This window comes from Tiliqua scincoides, chromosome 1, assembly GCF_035046505.1.
Source record: "Tiliqua scincoides isolate rTilSci1 chromosome 1, rTilSci1.hap2, whole genome shotgun sequence".
Taxonomy (NCBI): Eukaryota; Metazoa; Chordata; class Lepidosauria; order Squamata; family Scincidae; genus Tiliqua; species Tiliqua scincoides.
Window position 1 is genome coordinate 294,551,049 of NC_089821.1, and position 12,489 is coordinate 294,563,537.

The following is a 12,489-nucleotide window of genomic DNA, read 5'->3' on the forward strand; positions in this document are numbered from 1 at the left end:
TACGTGTGGGCTTCCTCCTTGAGGATAGCTCTGAAGTAATTACAAACTTGGTAGCGGTCTTACTGGTGACAGTTATCAAAAAACATAGTCGGTCGTGAACTATTATTTGGGATGGGTAAATGAAGGCAAGCTACCTTGTGTATTCAACTGTTTCTAATGCCAATAAAGGTTTATGAAATGAATGAATGATGGCTAAATAGAGTCTCCGCATTCAAAGGCAGTATGCCAGCAGAGGCCAATTTCTGGAGAATACAATGTATGAGGGCTATTACCTTCAGTGCCTTGCTGGCACACTTTAGCAACACATACTCTTAACATTCACTGTAGGTGGGGGACTAAATATATCTGTTTTTAGTTTCTTTCTGCACAAATGCTTAGCTAGCACACTGTAGGTGGGGGACTAAAGTTAACTAGTGGCCCAATCCTCTATCAGTGCGCATGATGTCAAGCCACCAGTGCAGCTTCTGCTGCTTCCTGTTTACCAGTTTGGGGAAAGGCCGGCTGGGGAAGATAAGAAAAGAAAACTTTTACTTACCACCTCACAATTGCCTGGTTCACTATGGGATTCCTCAAGCTATGTCAGCTCTTTTGCTGGCATAACTCTGAGGGGCTTGCTGGGGGCATGGTAGATGAGGTCCCAGTTACAGTGGATGCCAGTACTGCTTATATCTGCCAAAGTCCCAACTCCTGACCTTCTGCTGGCAGTACCCCATTGGCAGCCAGTCTGTGCTGCTCCACTGGATCTTAGGCTGCAAAGCCCCACACGGAGGCTCTCAAGTCTGTACCAAAAAAAATAACCAGCGCTGAATTGAGAAACTCCATTGTGGCGCTTTGGGCTTTTCCTGAGGCAGCCTCAGGGGTGCCGCTGGATGTAGCGGTAGCCATTTTGGTGCTGCTGCTGCACCCAGCGGAGCCACCAGGGATAGGATTATTAGGCTGTAAGGTAGGCTGTGTTCTGACTAGCCTGGCCAAGTGTCTGTTAACCAGGATGCCCTTCTAAAGCATACAGAAGATCCCAAACTTACTGTATTCTAGGCCTATTAAATGTTGTTTTTTCTGTATTTATTGTGGTATCTTTTCAGGTATAGGGATGCATAAACTATAAAAAGAGTTAGATTTGAGATGATATTGAGTGGAGAGGAGGATTGCTTTTGTTTTGATTCTTGGTATTATGTGTACTATATTGTTCCTGAGAAACTTAAAACTAAATATGTACAGTAGTGTGGGAACACTCTAATATCATACAAGGTTTTTTTTGGGGGGGGGGGGGGGGGAACCCAAGAACATGAAAGTAGTTGCACATCCCCAAAGGAATCTTTGAATTCTACCCATCAAGGAGTTAAATATGGTTAGCTGGTGGATATTAAACACAGAATTGCTCAAAGTTGCCCTAGAAAAATTATATACAATGAGTCAAAAATAGGCAGGATTGGAAAACTCCCCTGCAATGGTCACAGGTCTAAGTGGTTTTGATCTCACTGCCTTCTAGCGCCAGCGACTCATCCACACTGCCAACGGCAAACTGACCCAAAATGGTAAACATGAGAATATTGAAAACGGGGCCATCCATGTCGAGAACCAAGAAGAAGAGAACGAGCATAGTAACCTGTCTCCATTTTCACCACCAGGTAAATCTGAAAGGCACATTGCAGATTTAATAAGATGAGAAGACTGCTTTGCTGTGGAGCATTAGCCAAAGTGTTGGGGTGTCAAGCTTCCCCCTTCCCATGAGTCATCAGACTGCACACATTTCCATTAACTTCAATGGCATGCACACTGGCTTATGCCCAGACAGCTTCAGTGGCTTCCTCTACAAAGTCATATGGGTGACTCTATATGTCCGACTTGCCTGTCATTTGTAATCTGCAAGTTCTAAGGAATTCTTTTTCCAACACCTCTTGTTCGTGAAGATTTAATAACCATTCTTTTTCCCCAGGCAGCTCTGGAGAATGTAGTTCTGTGAAAGGACTCAGGGTCTTTCATAGAGAAATGTCAGCTTCCTCGGGAAACTACAATTCTCAAAATTTTTGTGGGAAGCAAAAACACTTCTGCTGATATGAAACCTTGTCTGTTTCTGTCTATATGTGCCCCAAATGGCTGTCTGCATCACATAAGTCAGGCCTCAAGGGTGCACCTAGATTATTTCTTGTCCATTTGTTCTTCCTTCACCTGGAATTGCAAGCTTGGAGTATCTTTTTCCCCCCTAATAAATGTTGAATTTGGATAATTGCAGCCACATGCCCTTTTCCCCTGACCTGCACAGATTAATTTGAACTAGTTTCCAAAAGAACATGGAGACCTTGACAGAGAGTGATGAAGTAGCTAGGTTTAATTGCTATTCCCTCCCACCCACCTTTGATCTCACTTTGAATTTCTTCTGTGTGAGCAAAGGTTTGTGAGGAGATGCATCGTAGTTCTATGAGTAGTACTTTTTTCCATGGTTGGCAGCCTTCAGTCTCAAAAGACTATGGTATAAGCCTACAGCACCCGGTATTCCTAGGCAGTCTCCCATCCAAGTACTAACCAGGCCTGATAATGTTTCACAAATTGATAATGTAAGTCAGGATTGCACAGCAGAGATTACTTTTCCCCCTCAGTTAACTCATCACCTCTAATTTAACAATGCAGAACAACATGACTTTTGAGGGAAGAATAATGGCAGCTTCTGTGGAATAGCAGAACATTAAGTAAGTTCTCCCAGTCCCATTGAAATCAATATAGCAAGAATAGGTTGTGATAACTGTATCTGAAGCTTTCTACAGTTTAACATGGGATGCACCCAGGAAGCTGTCCTGTACAGGTCCCATTAAAATGAATGACAGCGATGCACAAGTACCACCACTGTTGGACAGCCCAGAGGCATCTTTGGAGGTCTTTTCATTCTAGCATCACTGAAGGTGCAGTTGATGGGGCTGTTGGACAGAGCCTTTTCAGTTCCGCATCTCCTTGCTACAAGAGGCTTCCCTCACCCCCCTCTGACGGTATTTGGGGAAAGCCTCTGTATTTTGCCATGCTTGTGAGCTCTTTTGACCCCTCTCCTGTGCTAATTTTTGCTGCAGCCTCTTTTTTTTTAAAAGTGAGGATGTGTTCGTTCTTGTTTTATTGTTTTTAATAGGTAGTTTTTGTTTTAATTTTGATTATCGTTAGTTGTCTTGGGGTTTTCCCAGGGACCAAAAAGAGGAAAGTAAATGTCAGTACTGTGCCCACATGCAAAGGAGGAAGAGCGCTGGGCACTGGTGCCCTGGGAGCCCTCTCAAGACCACCCAGCTCCCAGACCTCCTCCAGTCCCCTCAAAGGGGAGGAGACTCCCAGACTGGGCCAAACAAACCCCAGTCTCACTGCTTACATTGCGCAATTGGCATAAGTAAATGGGGCTCCCATGTGTGAAGCATGCACCCATTGGATCAAATCTGTCTCCCACTCCCTGCTTTTATTTTTTGTTTTATAGATTTGTCTTGCTTTTCATGCAAAAAGTTACACTAATCTTTCACCTTTAACAAAAAAAAAAAAAAAAACAACTACTGCCAGCATAACAAGCAACCACAAATCCTCAGTCCAGCTGAAGCAGAAGCAGGTATCTGGTAGCTGCTCAATCTTGCTTCATGACAAGGTCACCTCCAGCTATAGTATCCTATCCAGCCACTGGGGATAAATGACTGCATTGCACTGGCATGAATAAGACACAAATGTTTTTAAGAACTTTAAGGTTGAAAGCAATTGCTAGCAACAACTTAAAATCAATCTGTGGTTTTACCTATTAGTTTAACTGTGCTCCAAATTATATCCTACTTATTGTGTTTCATTGGAAAACCGATTGCCTTTAATAATATGGTGCAATGTGTACTTCTAGCAAATGACATCACTGGCATCTAGCTCCCCATAACCACCACCATTTGGGACATTATTTAGGACCCAGGACATTTTTTTTTTAACTAAGAAATGGAACTTAGAATGAAGAAAGAGAAAGTCAACATAGAATTTCTTACATCCTGCACTTTATAAAGAAAGCACAGTGGTTTTTGAAGTGAGCATAGGGCCTCTGGCTACACTGCTAGCATAATTTTAATCTGGTTATTCAGCATTTTTTTTAAGAACATCCCTTAGGATAGTTGATGCAGAGCTGACCACACTGGATCTCAGCTGTTTTGCTACAGACTATAATAGAGAAATGGCTCACTTAGGAGTTCAAGAGCTTATGTAAGAGCCGTAAAGACCCGTGGTTTAAAATCCCTGGTTATTTTTAGTGTCTGTTACTCCCCTGTCCAGTGCAGCACTCTCTCTCTCTCTCTCTCTCTCTCTCTCTCTCTCACTCACACACACACACACACACACACACACACACACACACACACACAGAGAATTTCAAGTGTCTTTGTCAAAGGCCAAATTATTTCCTACTCTTCTATCGTTTACCTCTTCTGGCCGTCTTGAACAGTTCAAACTATATAGCTATTGCCTCTTTAACCCTTCAACAGGAAAGCTCTGAAATAACACAGTCGTCGTCCCCCGTCCCCATCCCCCACACACACAGTTTGTATGTATGTCTGTTGTGATTAGCAGAACTATGTGGATATTTGCTCTGTCGTATCCTGGACACAAGCTGGCCTTTAGCATTGCTGGTAATAAGTACCACAATTTCCTTTCTCTGTGCTAGTATGGTCTAGCGGGCAGTGTTCAGAGACCTGATTTCGAGCACTAAGTAGGTGTAAGAGTGGCACAACCTTTGTCTTAAGACCTATGTTGCACCACACAACTGTAAGCTAAGGAATAGGAGCCAGTTTAACCAGGTGGAAGATGGATGCTCAACTTTTCCATCACCCACTCTTTTTGCCCCTGAAGCTGGCTTTACTAGCTTTGCTCTAATCTAAATAATGCTGCTGGGACCAAATGGAAGCCAATTAATGCCATATTCATATCTTTTTTTTGTTTTCCAAAGGGATGGTGTTTCATGTACGTCTGCTATTTTGAGAAGAAAGACAGGGTCGTCTTATACAATTCACACTTCTCAAAATGCAAAATTTGGAACTGGTGTTAAACCGCTTCCTTTCAAGTGTGCTTTCTCTCTCTCTCTCTCTCTCTCTCTCTCTCTCTCTCTCTCTCTCTCTCTCAAACACGCACATGCACACGCACAGTGGTAACTAGCCTTAATTTTATTTTCTTCTAAGTTTCATCTTGTGCTTAAGTATAAGTATAACTTTGTGCAAGAAACTGCAATGGCAAAATTGCCATTTCCCTTTTCTCTTTATCCAGAAGGAAAAATGGACAAAGTCAAATGGATTCTGACGTGGCCATTGATATTCCTCCTCTTTTTCACCATCCCAAACTGCAGCAAACCACGCTGGGAGAATTTTTTCATGCTGACATTTGTCTTATCCACTCTATGGATTGCTCTGTTTTCCTACTTTATGGTGTGGCTGGTGAGTGGGTGCAAGGTTACTTGTTTTACCAATTGAAAAGTGTCAAATGCTGCTTGCTTTCTTCCTTCAAAGCTTGTAGACAGACAAAAATAACAGTCAAGTCATTATAGTAGCCAGTCTGTTCCCTGACACACATGACTGCTGTTACTGATGACATAGACATACTCATGACAGAGAAAATATTTCTTTACCCAGTGTGTAATTAATGTGTGGAACTCCTTGCTGCAGGATGTGGTGATGGCCACTGACCTAGATGCCTTTCAAAAAGAGAAAAGAAGGAAAGTCCATCACAGGTTACAAGCCCTGATGGGTATGTGCAGCCTCTAGGTTTTAGAAGTATGTTACTTCAAAAGGTCAGGTGTAGGGGAGTAGCAACAGGATGCAGTATCTTGTTGTGTGCTTACAGAGGCATTTGGTGGGCCACTATGAGATACAGGAAACTGGACTAGATGAACCTTTAGCCTGATCCAACAGGGCTCTTCTTATGTTCTTATTACCCCACATTCTCCAATTTTATGTGTACTTCCTGCTGAGTCTAATCAGTGGAAGAGAGGCATGCAAGTTTAGAGGAGAACTATGGTCAGGAGAGGGGCAGTAGCTTAATGGTTGAGCAGCTGCTGTGCATGTAGAGGGCTCAGGTTCAGTTCCTGGCATCTCCAGGTAGGACTGTGAAAGGACCCTGTCTGAGACCCTGAAGAAGCACTACCAGACTGACTAGATTGATTCAATAGAAGGGAGCTTCCTACGTAGAAATTTAGAAAGGACCCACACCCCAGATATTGTCTAGGTGTTACTTCACACAAGCACAGCCCATTGGAAATATCTCTTGTTAAACAGAAGTGATTTGCCGCTCTCCACATTTATCTCTGTCTTTTGCAAGTGCTTTTGTTTTGTTCTAGGTGATTAGTCAGGTTACTGCTGCAATTCATTGCTGAAATGCTTAAACTTATTCGCTTGATTCATATTAACACCCCCACACTCAAAGAGTCAAACATGAATCTTTTTGAGAGTGCAGGACCAAACTCTGTATTGTTTTCAAGGACTGTTTTCCTTTGTCACATAGGTTACGGTGATTGGATACACCCTGGGGATTCCTGATGTTATCATGGGCATTACCTTCCTAGCTGCAGGAACCAGTGTGCCAGACTGCATGGCCAGTTTAATAGTAGCAAGACAAGGTGAGGGCTGCAATGGTTTCTGATAAATGCTGTGTCTGTTCTCTTCCTCAGTAGACAGATCCATTGCATTTGTTATGCACAGATGGAGCTAATGCTATTTAAGAAGCGGTATGTGTCCAAAATATTAGAATTGGCATTGGAAAAGGTATCTAGCTGCGAGAAGACTCTGCAGAGCTACTTCTTAGGATGACATATTTAACATCAGCCAGCCCTGAATTCCATTCTTTTTATTTAAATTGAAAGTTGCTTTGGGAAACCTGTTCAGGATAAAAAGTGGGGCATAAGGATAATATAAATGAATTAATTAGGCATTATTATTATTATTTCGCCTTTCCCATGCCAAAGCAAATGCCCAAGGCAGCTTGCAGAGTTTATAACAAATGAATAATGCATGGGGGGGGGAAGCAGCATAACAAGCCATTAGGGCCCCAGTCTTAAGGAGTGTGCACTGGCTTACCACCAGTGCGTATGGTCGCAAATGTGCCATAAGGCACTTTTGTGGGCCCTAGCACCCGTACTCCGCTGGTGCTAGCCCAGCGCTGACCAGTTCTGGGCTAGTGCTGGCAGAGCATTGGAGCTCTGCCGCTCGGAGGTCACACGGACTGCCGAGCAGTGGAGAGGTAGGTGGTGCAATGGGGGGAGGCAGGGAGGAGGTGTGCAGGGGGGAGGAAGCGGGACAGGAGGGAGGTGGGACCAGTGGAACTTCGCTCCACCCGATCCAGAGCCTCCTTGTCGGGCTGGCCACCCAACATGGAGTCTCTTGCTTCTACACCAACCTTCCATAGAATCAAGTAGCCCCATTGCATGGTGACTCGGTTCACCTAGGGGAAGGAGACGAAAGTTCCCTTTTCCTGAGGAGGAGGCAGCAGCTGCCTGGAGTGCGCAGGATACTCCGGCAGCCATTTTTGGCACTGTTGCAGCCCCACGTGCCAGGCAGCTCAGGATTGGGCTCTAAAACATTAATTTTAACAGTTAAACACTAAAACTTTTTTAAAAGGAGCATTAAAACAGCAAAAACCCAACACGTTGTTGAGCCATTGGGGGGCATTGCCAAGTGAGTTTGAGCATGCTCAGTGGAATGTTTTATTTTTTTCCCCCTTTTGTGCACACGCACACATACACACCCCCAGGGCCATGTCACAAACTGCTTTGGAAAGTCTACTTATTCAGTTTCAACATGTTACTGTGTTGTATGAGGGGGACTACTGATGCAAGGAGACCAGCCCCAAAATGACCGCACCACCCTTTGGGACATTCAGAATCAGTGCAGTTTCTTTGAGCAAACTGGTCTGGTGTGTATTGTTGCTTCCTCTCACCATGCAGTGTCTATCAGCCTTCAAAGATGTATTGGGGTGCTTAAGAAAACGTCTGTTTCTATTAATCAAAATGCTGGTTTCATTGGAAAAGTGTTTGTTTTTCAGGCCTTGGCGACATGGCCGTGTCGAATACAATAGGCAGCAATGTATTTGACATCCTTGTGGGTCTTGGAGTACCATGGGGCTTACAGACTATGGTGATTAGTTATGGCTCAGTTGTACGTATATACATTCTTATTTTCTTTTTCAAATCTTCTGTTACAGAAAGAAATGTACATAAATCCTATCAAAACCATTTTCCCTTCTCGGGGATTTAGATCGTCCTAGTCCATGCTCCTTCGTGGGCAGATCTCCAGCCAGGGCAACACTGTTGTCAGGATTGTTTGGCCCTGTAGGGTAGCAGTTCTCAGCCACTGCTGTGGGACATTGGTGTGCCGCAAACTGTCTGCAAGCGTGCCGTGGGAGTTCGGGAGAGTGTCATATATTAGCAGGGCCATTGGGGGTTGTGAGCCCCCATCCTGCAGTGCAGTGTGCCTTGTTAATTGTCAAAAAAACTAATGGCGTGCCTTTGATAATTTTAATGCCTTCTCAGTGAGTCATGAGATGAAAAAAGTTGAGGATCATTGCTGTGGGGTGATCAATGCTGTCACTTCATGCTGGGCACCACCTGAGTTGGAAGTGGTGCCTCACCAGGTGTGGCAGAGATTCAGAGAAGTGGCCCACACACAACTTGACAGGATTCCCGAGAAACTTCTGCAATAACACGGAGACCTCTGAGGTGCCAATATTGGACCATCTTTGCTCTGAGGCACTGAATAGTTCAATATGATGGGTTGCCTATATGCTTTAGTGTGTCTGTCTGAAGCTTCCTCAACTCCAGTCAAATTCTTCACAATGGGTCTTTAGACCTCACAGTTGATGGCATTACTTGCCCTGCTGTTGTGAAAGCTTCAGCATTGTTCTCTGTGCTTCATGTCAGTCAAGAAGAGTGCCACCAAAGAACTGCATCTCTCTCTGGGCCTTCTAGCTAATATTTTGCTCTGGAAACCGAGCTTGATCACTAAGGCTGCAATCCTAACCTCACTTTCCTTGGAGTAAGTCCCATTAAACACAATAGGTAGACCTTGTGCCCTAATTGACTCTTGCTCTGTGATATGTACTTTTTCTGCTGAAGTCCAAAGCAGAATTCCTGTTAACCTCAAAGGTTGTATGAGGTTTTCAATTTTCTGTTGACTTTGTTTAGCCAAAGGCTTAGGACTGAATTATGTTAATTATTATTTTTTAAATGCACAATGTTTCACAGCCTGTAGCAGTTCTCTTTCTAGTGCATCCTTGATGCGTGTTCAGTATTTTAAGATATAGATTGTTTTCTCCTTTCTGATTTTGACAGGTTAAGATCAACAGCAAAGGACTTGTATACTCTGTGGTGCTTCTCCTGGGATCTGTAGCTCTTACTGTAAGTGTGTTTCTGTTGTGTTAGTCATTCCCCGCCTCTGCAATACAGTTATACAGTAGGATTCTAATGCTCTGACCAAGCTTCCCTAGAGATATGAGCAATCCATGCTTTGTAGATGCCAGTGCTTGCTTAGCTCTGCAGAGAGCCTCAAGAGACATATTTCCTCATCATTTTGTGCAGTACTAAAGGTGGCAGTGAACATCTCCGAATCAGAACATCATGTGGGACAGTTAATTTAATTGTTTACTTTTTGTTTGCATTGCCTTTCTGACTGAAAGCACTCATGGCAATGTACATAGGGATAAAAATACTGTATTAAACATTCCAGAGTTAAAAACAGAAATGCAGAGCATTCATCTCAATCTATATTTTATTTTTAATATATTGGACTTGATGCTACCATGGTATGTGACTGCATTTGGGGAAATGTTACAGATCTATACTTTTAACAGGTTACCATACAAGTAATACAATACAATAATACCTTTTCTGGCATATAATAAATAAACAGGTGACCACTACAACAGTCACTAATAAAATACTTAAGCATAAAAAGGAAAATAGGAATAATACAGGAAAAAGGGAAAAGAAAAGAAAAAAGTTTAGGGAGGGGGGATATTTTAATAATATGGGATAAAGCAACTGCTAAAGTAATATTTGCCTGATTATCACTAAGTAAGACAAAAATAGGATCAGTAAATGGGCCAAAAGGGTAGCTTAGAAAAGGGCCCAAAACATGTTACCATATATATGCTTTTAACAATGATAGTCCATAGGGCTTGCTCCTGGATATGTGTAGATAGGATTGCAGCCTTTGGGATGTTTGGGGAATTTTTTTAACCAGATCAGCAACTACTTGGAAGGGTTTCTTCTTTATTTTTAATACATTTTTAGACTTATATTTCTTGTAAACTTTTAACTTAATTAATTAATTGATTTGATGTTGTATGGGGTTGTTAAAAATTCTCCTGTGTAATGATGTCACTTTGGCCATCACGTCACATCCAGGTTAATTACATCACTTCTGGTGGGTCCCAGCAGATTGACATTCCAAAAAGTGGGACCCAATGCTAAAACTTTGGTGAATCACTGCAGTAGAGAATCCATAGCAAGCACAGAAATGTAGAAAAAGCTAATGAATACATAGGAGAACATAAGAAGAGCCCCACTGGATCAGGCCAAAGGCCCATCTAGTCCAGTTTCCTGTATCTCACAGTGGCCCACTAAATGCTTCAGGGAGCACACAAGACAACAGACACAACTGCGTCCTGGTGCCCTCCTCTGTATCTGGCAATCAGCAGCAGCCTGCCTCTAAAACCAGGAGCTTTCACATACCTACTATGACTTGTAACCCATAATGAACTTTTCCTCCAGAAATTTGTCCAATCACCTATTAAAGGCATCCAGGCAAGATGCCATAACTACTTATTGTGGCAAAGAGTTCCACAAACTAATTACACACTGGGTAAAGAAATATTTTCTTCTGTCTGTTCTAACTCTCCCAACACTCAACTTTAGTGGGTGGGAGATGTTTGTTTCTTCATTTTTTTTGTTCATTCTTATAGCTGCTTTTCCCAAATAAACATTCAGAGCAACATATGCTAACAACTAAAGCTTTCACAATGACATTAGTCTAAAAAGAGCAGCAAAAAAAAAAAAAAAAGAGACAGAGAGAAAAGAACTCCAATTTAAAAGACTCTCTTTTAGCTTGTAGCATTTGTTTCCTTCTTAATTAACTCCTGCACTATGTTCTTACAGGTGGGTGGAATCCACTTCAATAAATGGAAACTTGACAGGAAACTGGGCATCTACGTGCTTGTCCTTTACTGCATCTTCCTGTGTTTCTCAATACTGATAGAGTTTAACGTCTTCACTTTTGTCAACTTTCCAATGTGCCGAGAAGATGATTGAAAGGAACTGCCAAGAGGCGTCGTCCTGTTGCATCGTGCTCTAAATGACGGGAGACCTTTGCACCTGCTTCTTATCCAAAATTTGAGTGTCTTTCCTGCTTCATCACCTTCCAAGCACTTTTCCTCTACTTGGAAGGAGAACAAGACGTTTTCTTTAAATAACACGCAAGTTTAAGGCAACCAAAGCATTTTCTTCTTATTTGGATTTACTTCTCCGTCAAGCAGCTCTGTGGATCTCATGCAAAACTTGCAAATGCCCTGCAGTGAAACAGTAAACGTCTGTTGTGGTTTCCAGTCTCTTTAGGCAGACAGTTGTCCATCAGCTTCATGATTTAACACAAAGACTGGAAAAGAACCGGCGCCTTGCTTTTTTTGGCATAAGGCTTTCCAAATAAGAGGAAAAGAGAATGGGTCAGGATTTTACCTTGGCCCATTTAAAGAGAATGGGTCAGAATTTTACCTTGGCTCAGCCAGTGGGTTCTAATGCACTTATTATATAACATGCACTACTAAAGACCTTCCTTTACCCTTCTCAAGTGCTCTGTTTATAGAGAACTTTCACTGAGGAATCACTGGTGGTGTTCAGTAGTACGTTGTCACACTTTTTTATTTTAAAAACAAAAGGATGTGAAAGACCTTAAGACATTTATACTGAGGAAGAGCAGGAAATGGATAATTCAGCACTTCTGATGATACACTCCAAAAATCATGGAAACTGAAACACTGCAGACTGGATAGCCATACTTGAAGGAAAAAATAATTAAATAAACCCATGCTGTTCTGTAATCGGTTAAGAACAATTGCAAATATCAAGCATGGCTGTACATGGTATATTAAGCTTACCAGTCAAAACATGTGCCACCACTAGTAAAATAAGCATTTCCCCATAATGTTAGAGGAAAACCGAAAGACCGGAATCCTGAAGACTGCCTCACTAGTTGTGAAAGGTCATCATCAGAAGTCTTTGGTCCAAATGCCTTCCAGGTCATCATAGGTGAAATTGGAGTTGTTTCATTTTCATTGTAGATGTATTTGTTCTAAAAATTGCTGCACAATCCCCCTATTTGTTGCTGTTCCACTTCGAAGGCCCATCTCTACAGACCTGAAGGTGGCTTGAAACGTGGGCTGAACTTGAGTGCAGAGCAGTTGTGTGCAGTTCCTTCGTGGTGTGCCCCAGCCATTCTTTTTCAATGTAGGCCCATAATTTAGCAG

At 42.5% G+C, this 12,489-nt stretch overlaps 1 protein-coding gene across 1 annotated transcript in view; it reads left to right on the forward strand.

The window, feature by feature from the left end:
* The window catches only part of SLC24A4 (solute carrier family 24 member 4), a 96,305-nt gene extending 85,027 nt beyond the window's left edge, over positions 1 to 11,278 (forward strand). The window contains exons 12-18 of the mRNA XM_066612162.1: positions 1,490 to 1,601; positions 3,259 to 3,284; positions 5,184 to 5,417; positions 6,481 to 6,595; positions 8,017 to 8,129; positions 9,302 to 9,367; positions 11,126 to 11,278. Of these exons, the coding sequence (XP_066468259.1) occupies positions 1,490 to 1,601; positions 3,259 to 3,284; positions 5,184 to 5,417; positions 6,481 to 6,595; positions 8,017 to 8,129; positions 9,302 to 9,367; positions 11,126 to 11,278 (819 nt within the window). The remainder of the gene's footprint in view (positions 1 to 1,489; positions 1,602 to 3,258; positions 3,285 to 5,183; positions 5,418 to 6,480; positions 6,596 to 8,016; positions 8,130 to 9,301; positions 9,368 to 11,125) is intronic.
* Positions 11,279 to 12,489: the final 1,211 nt, after the last annotated feature.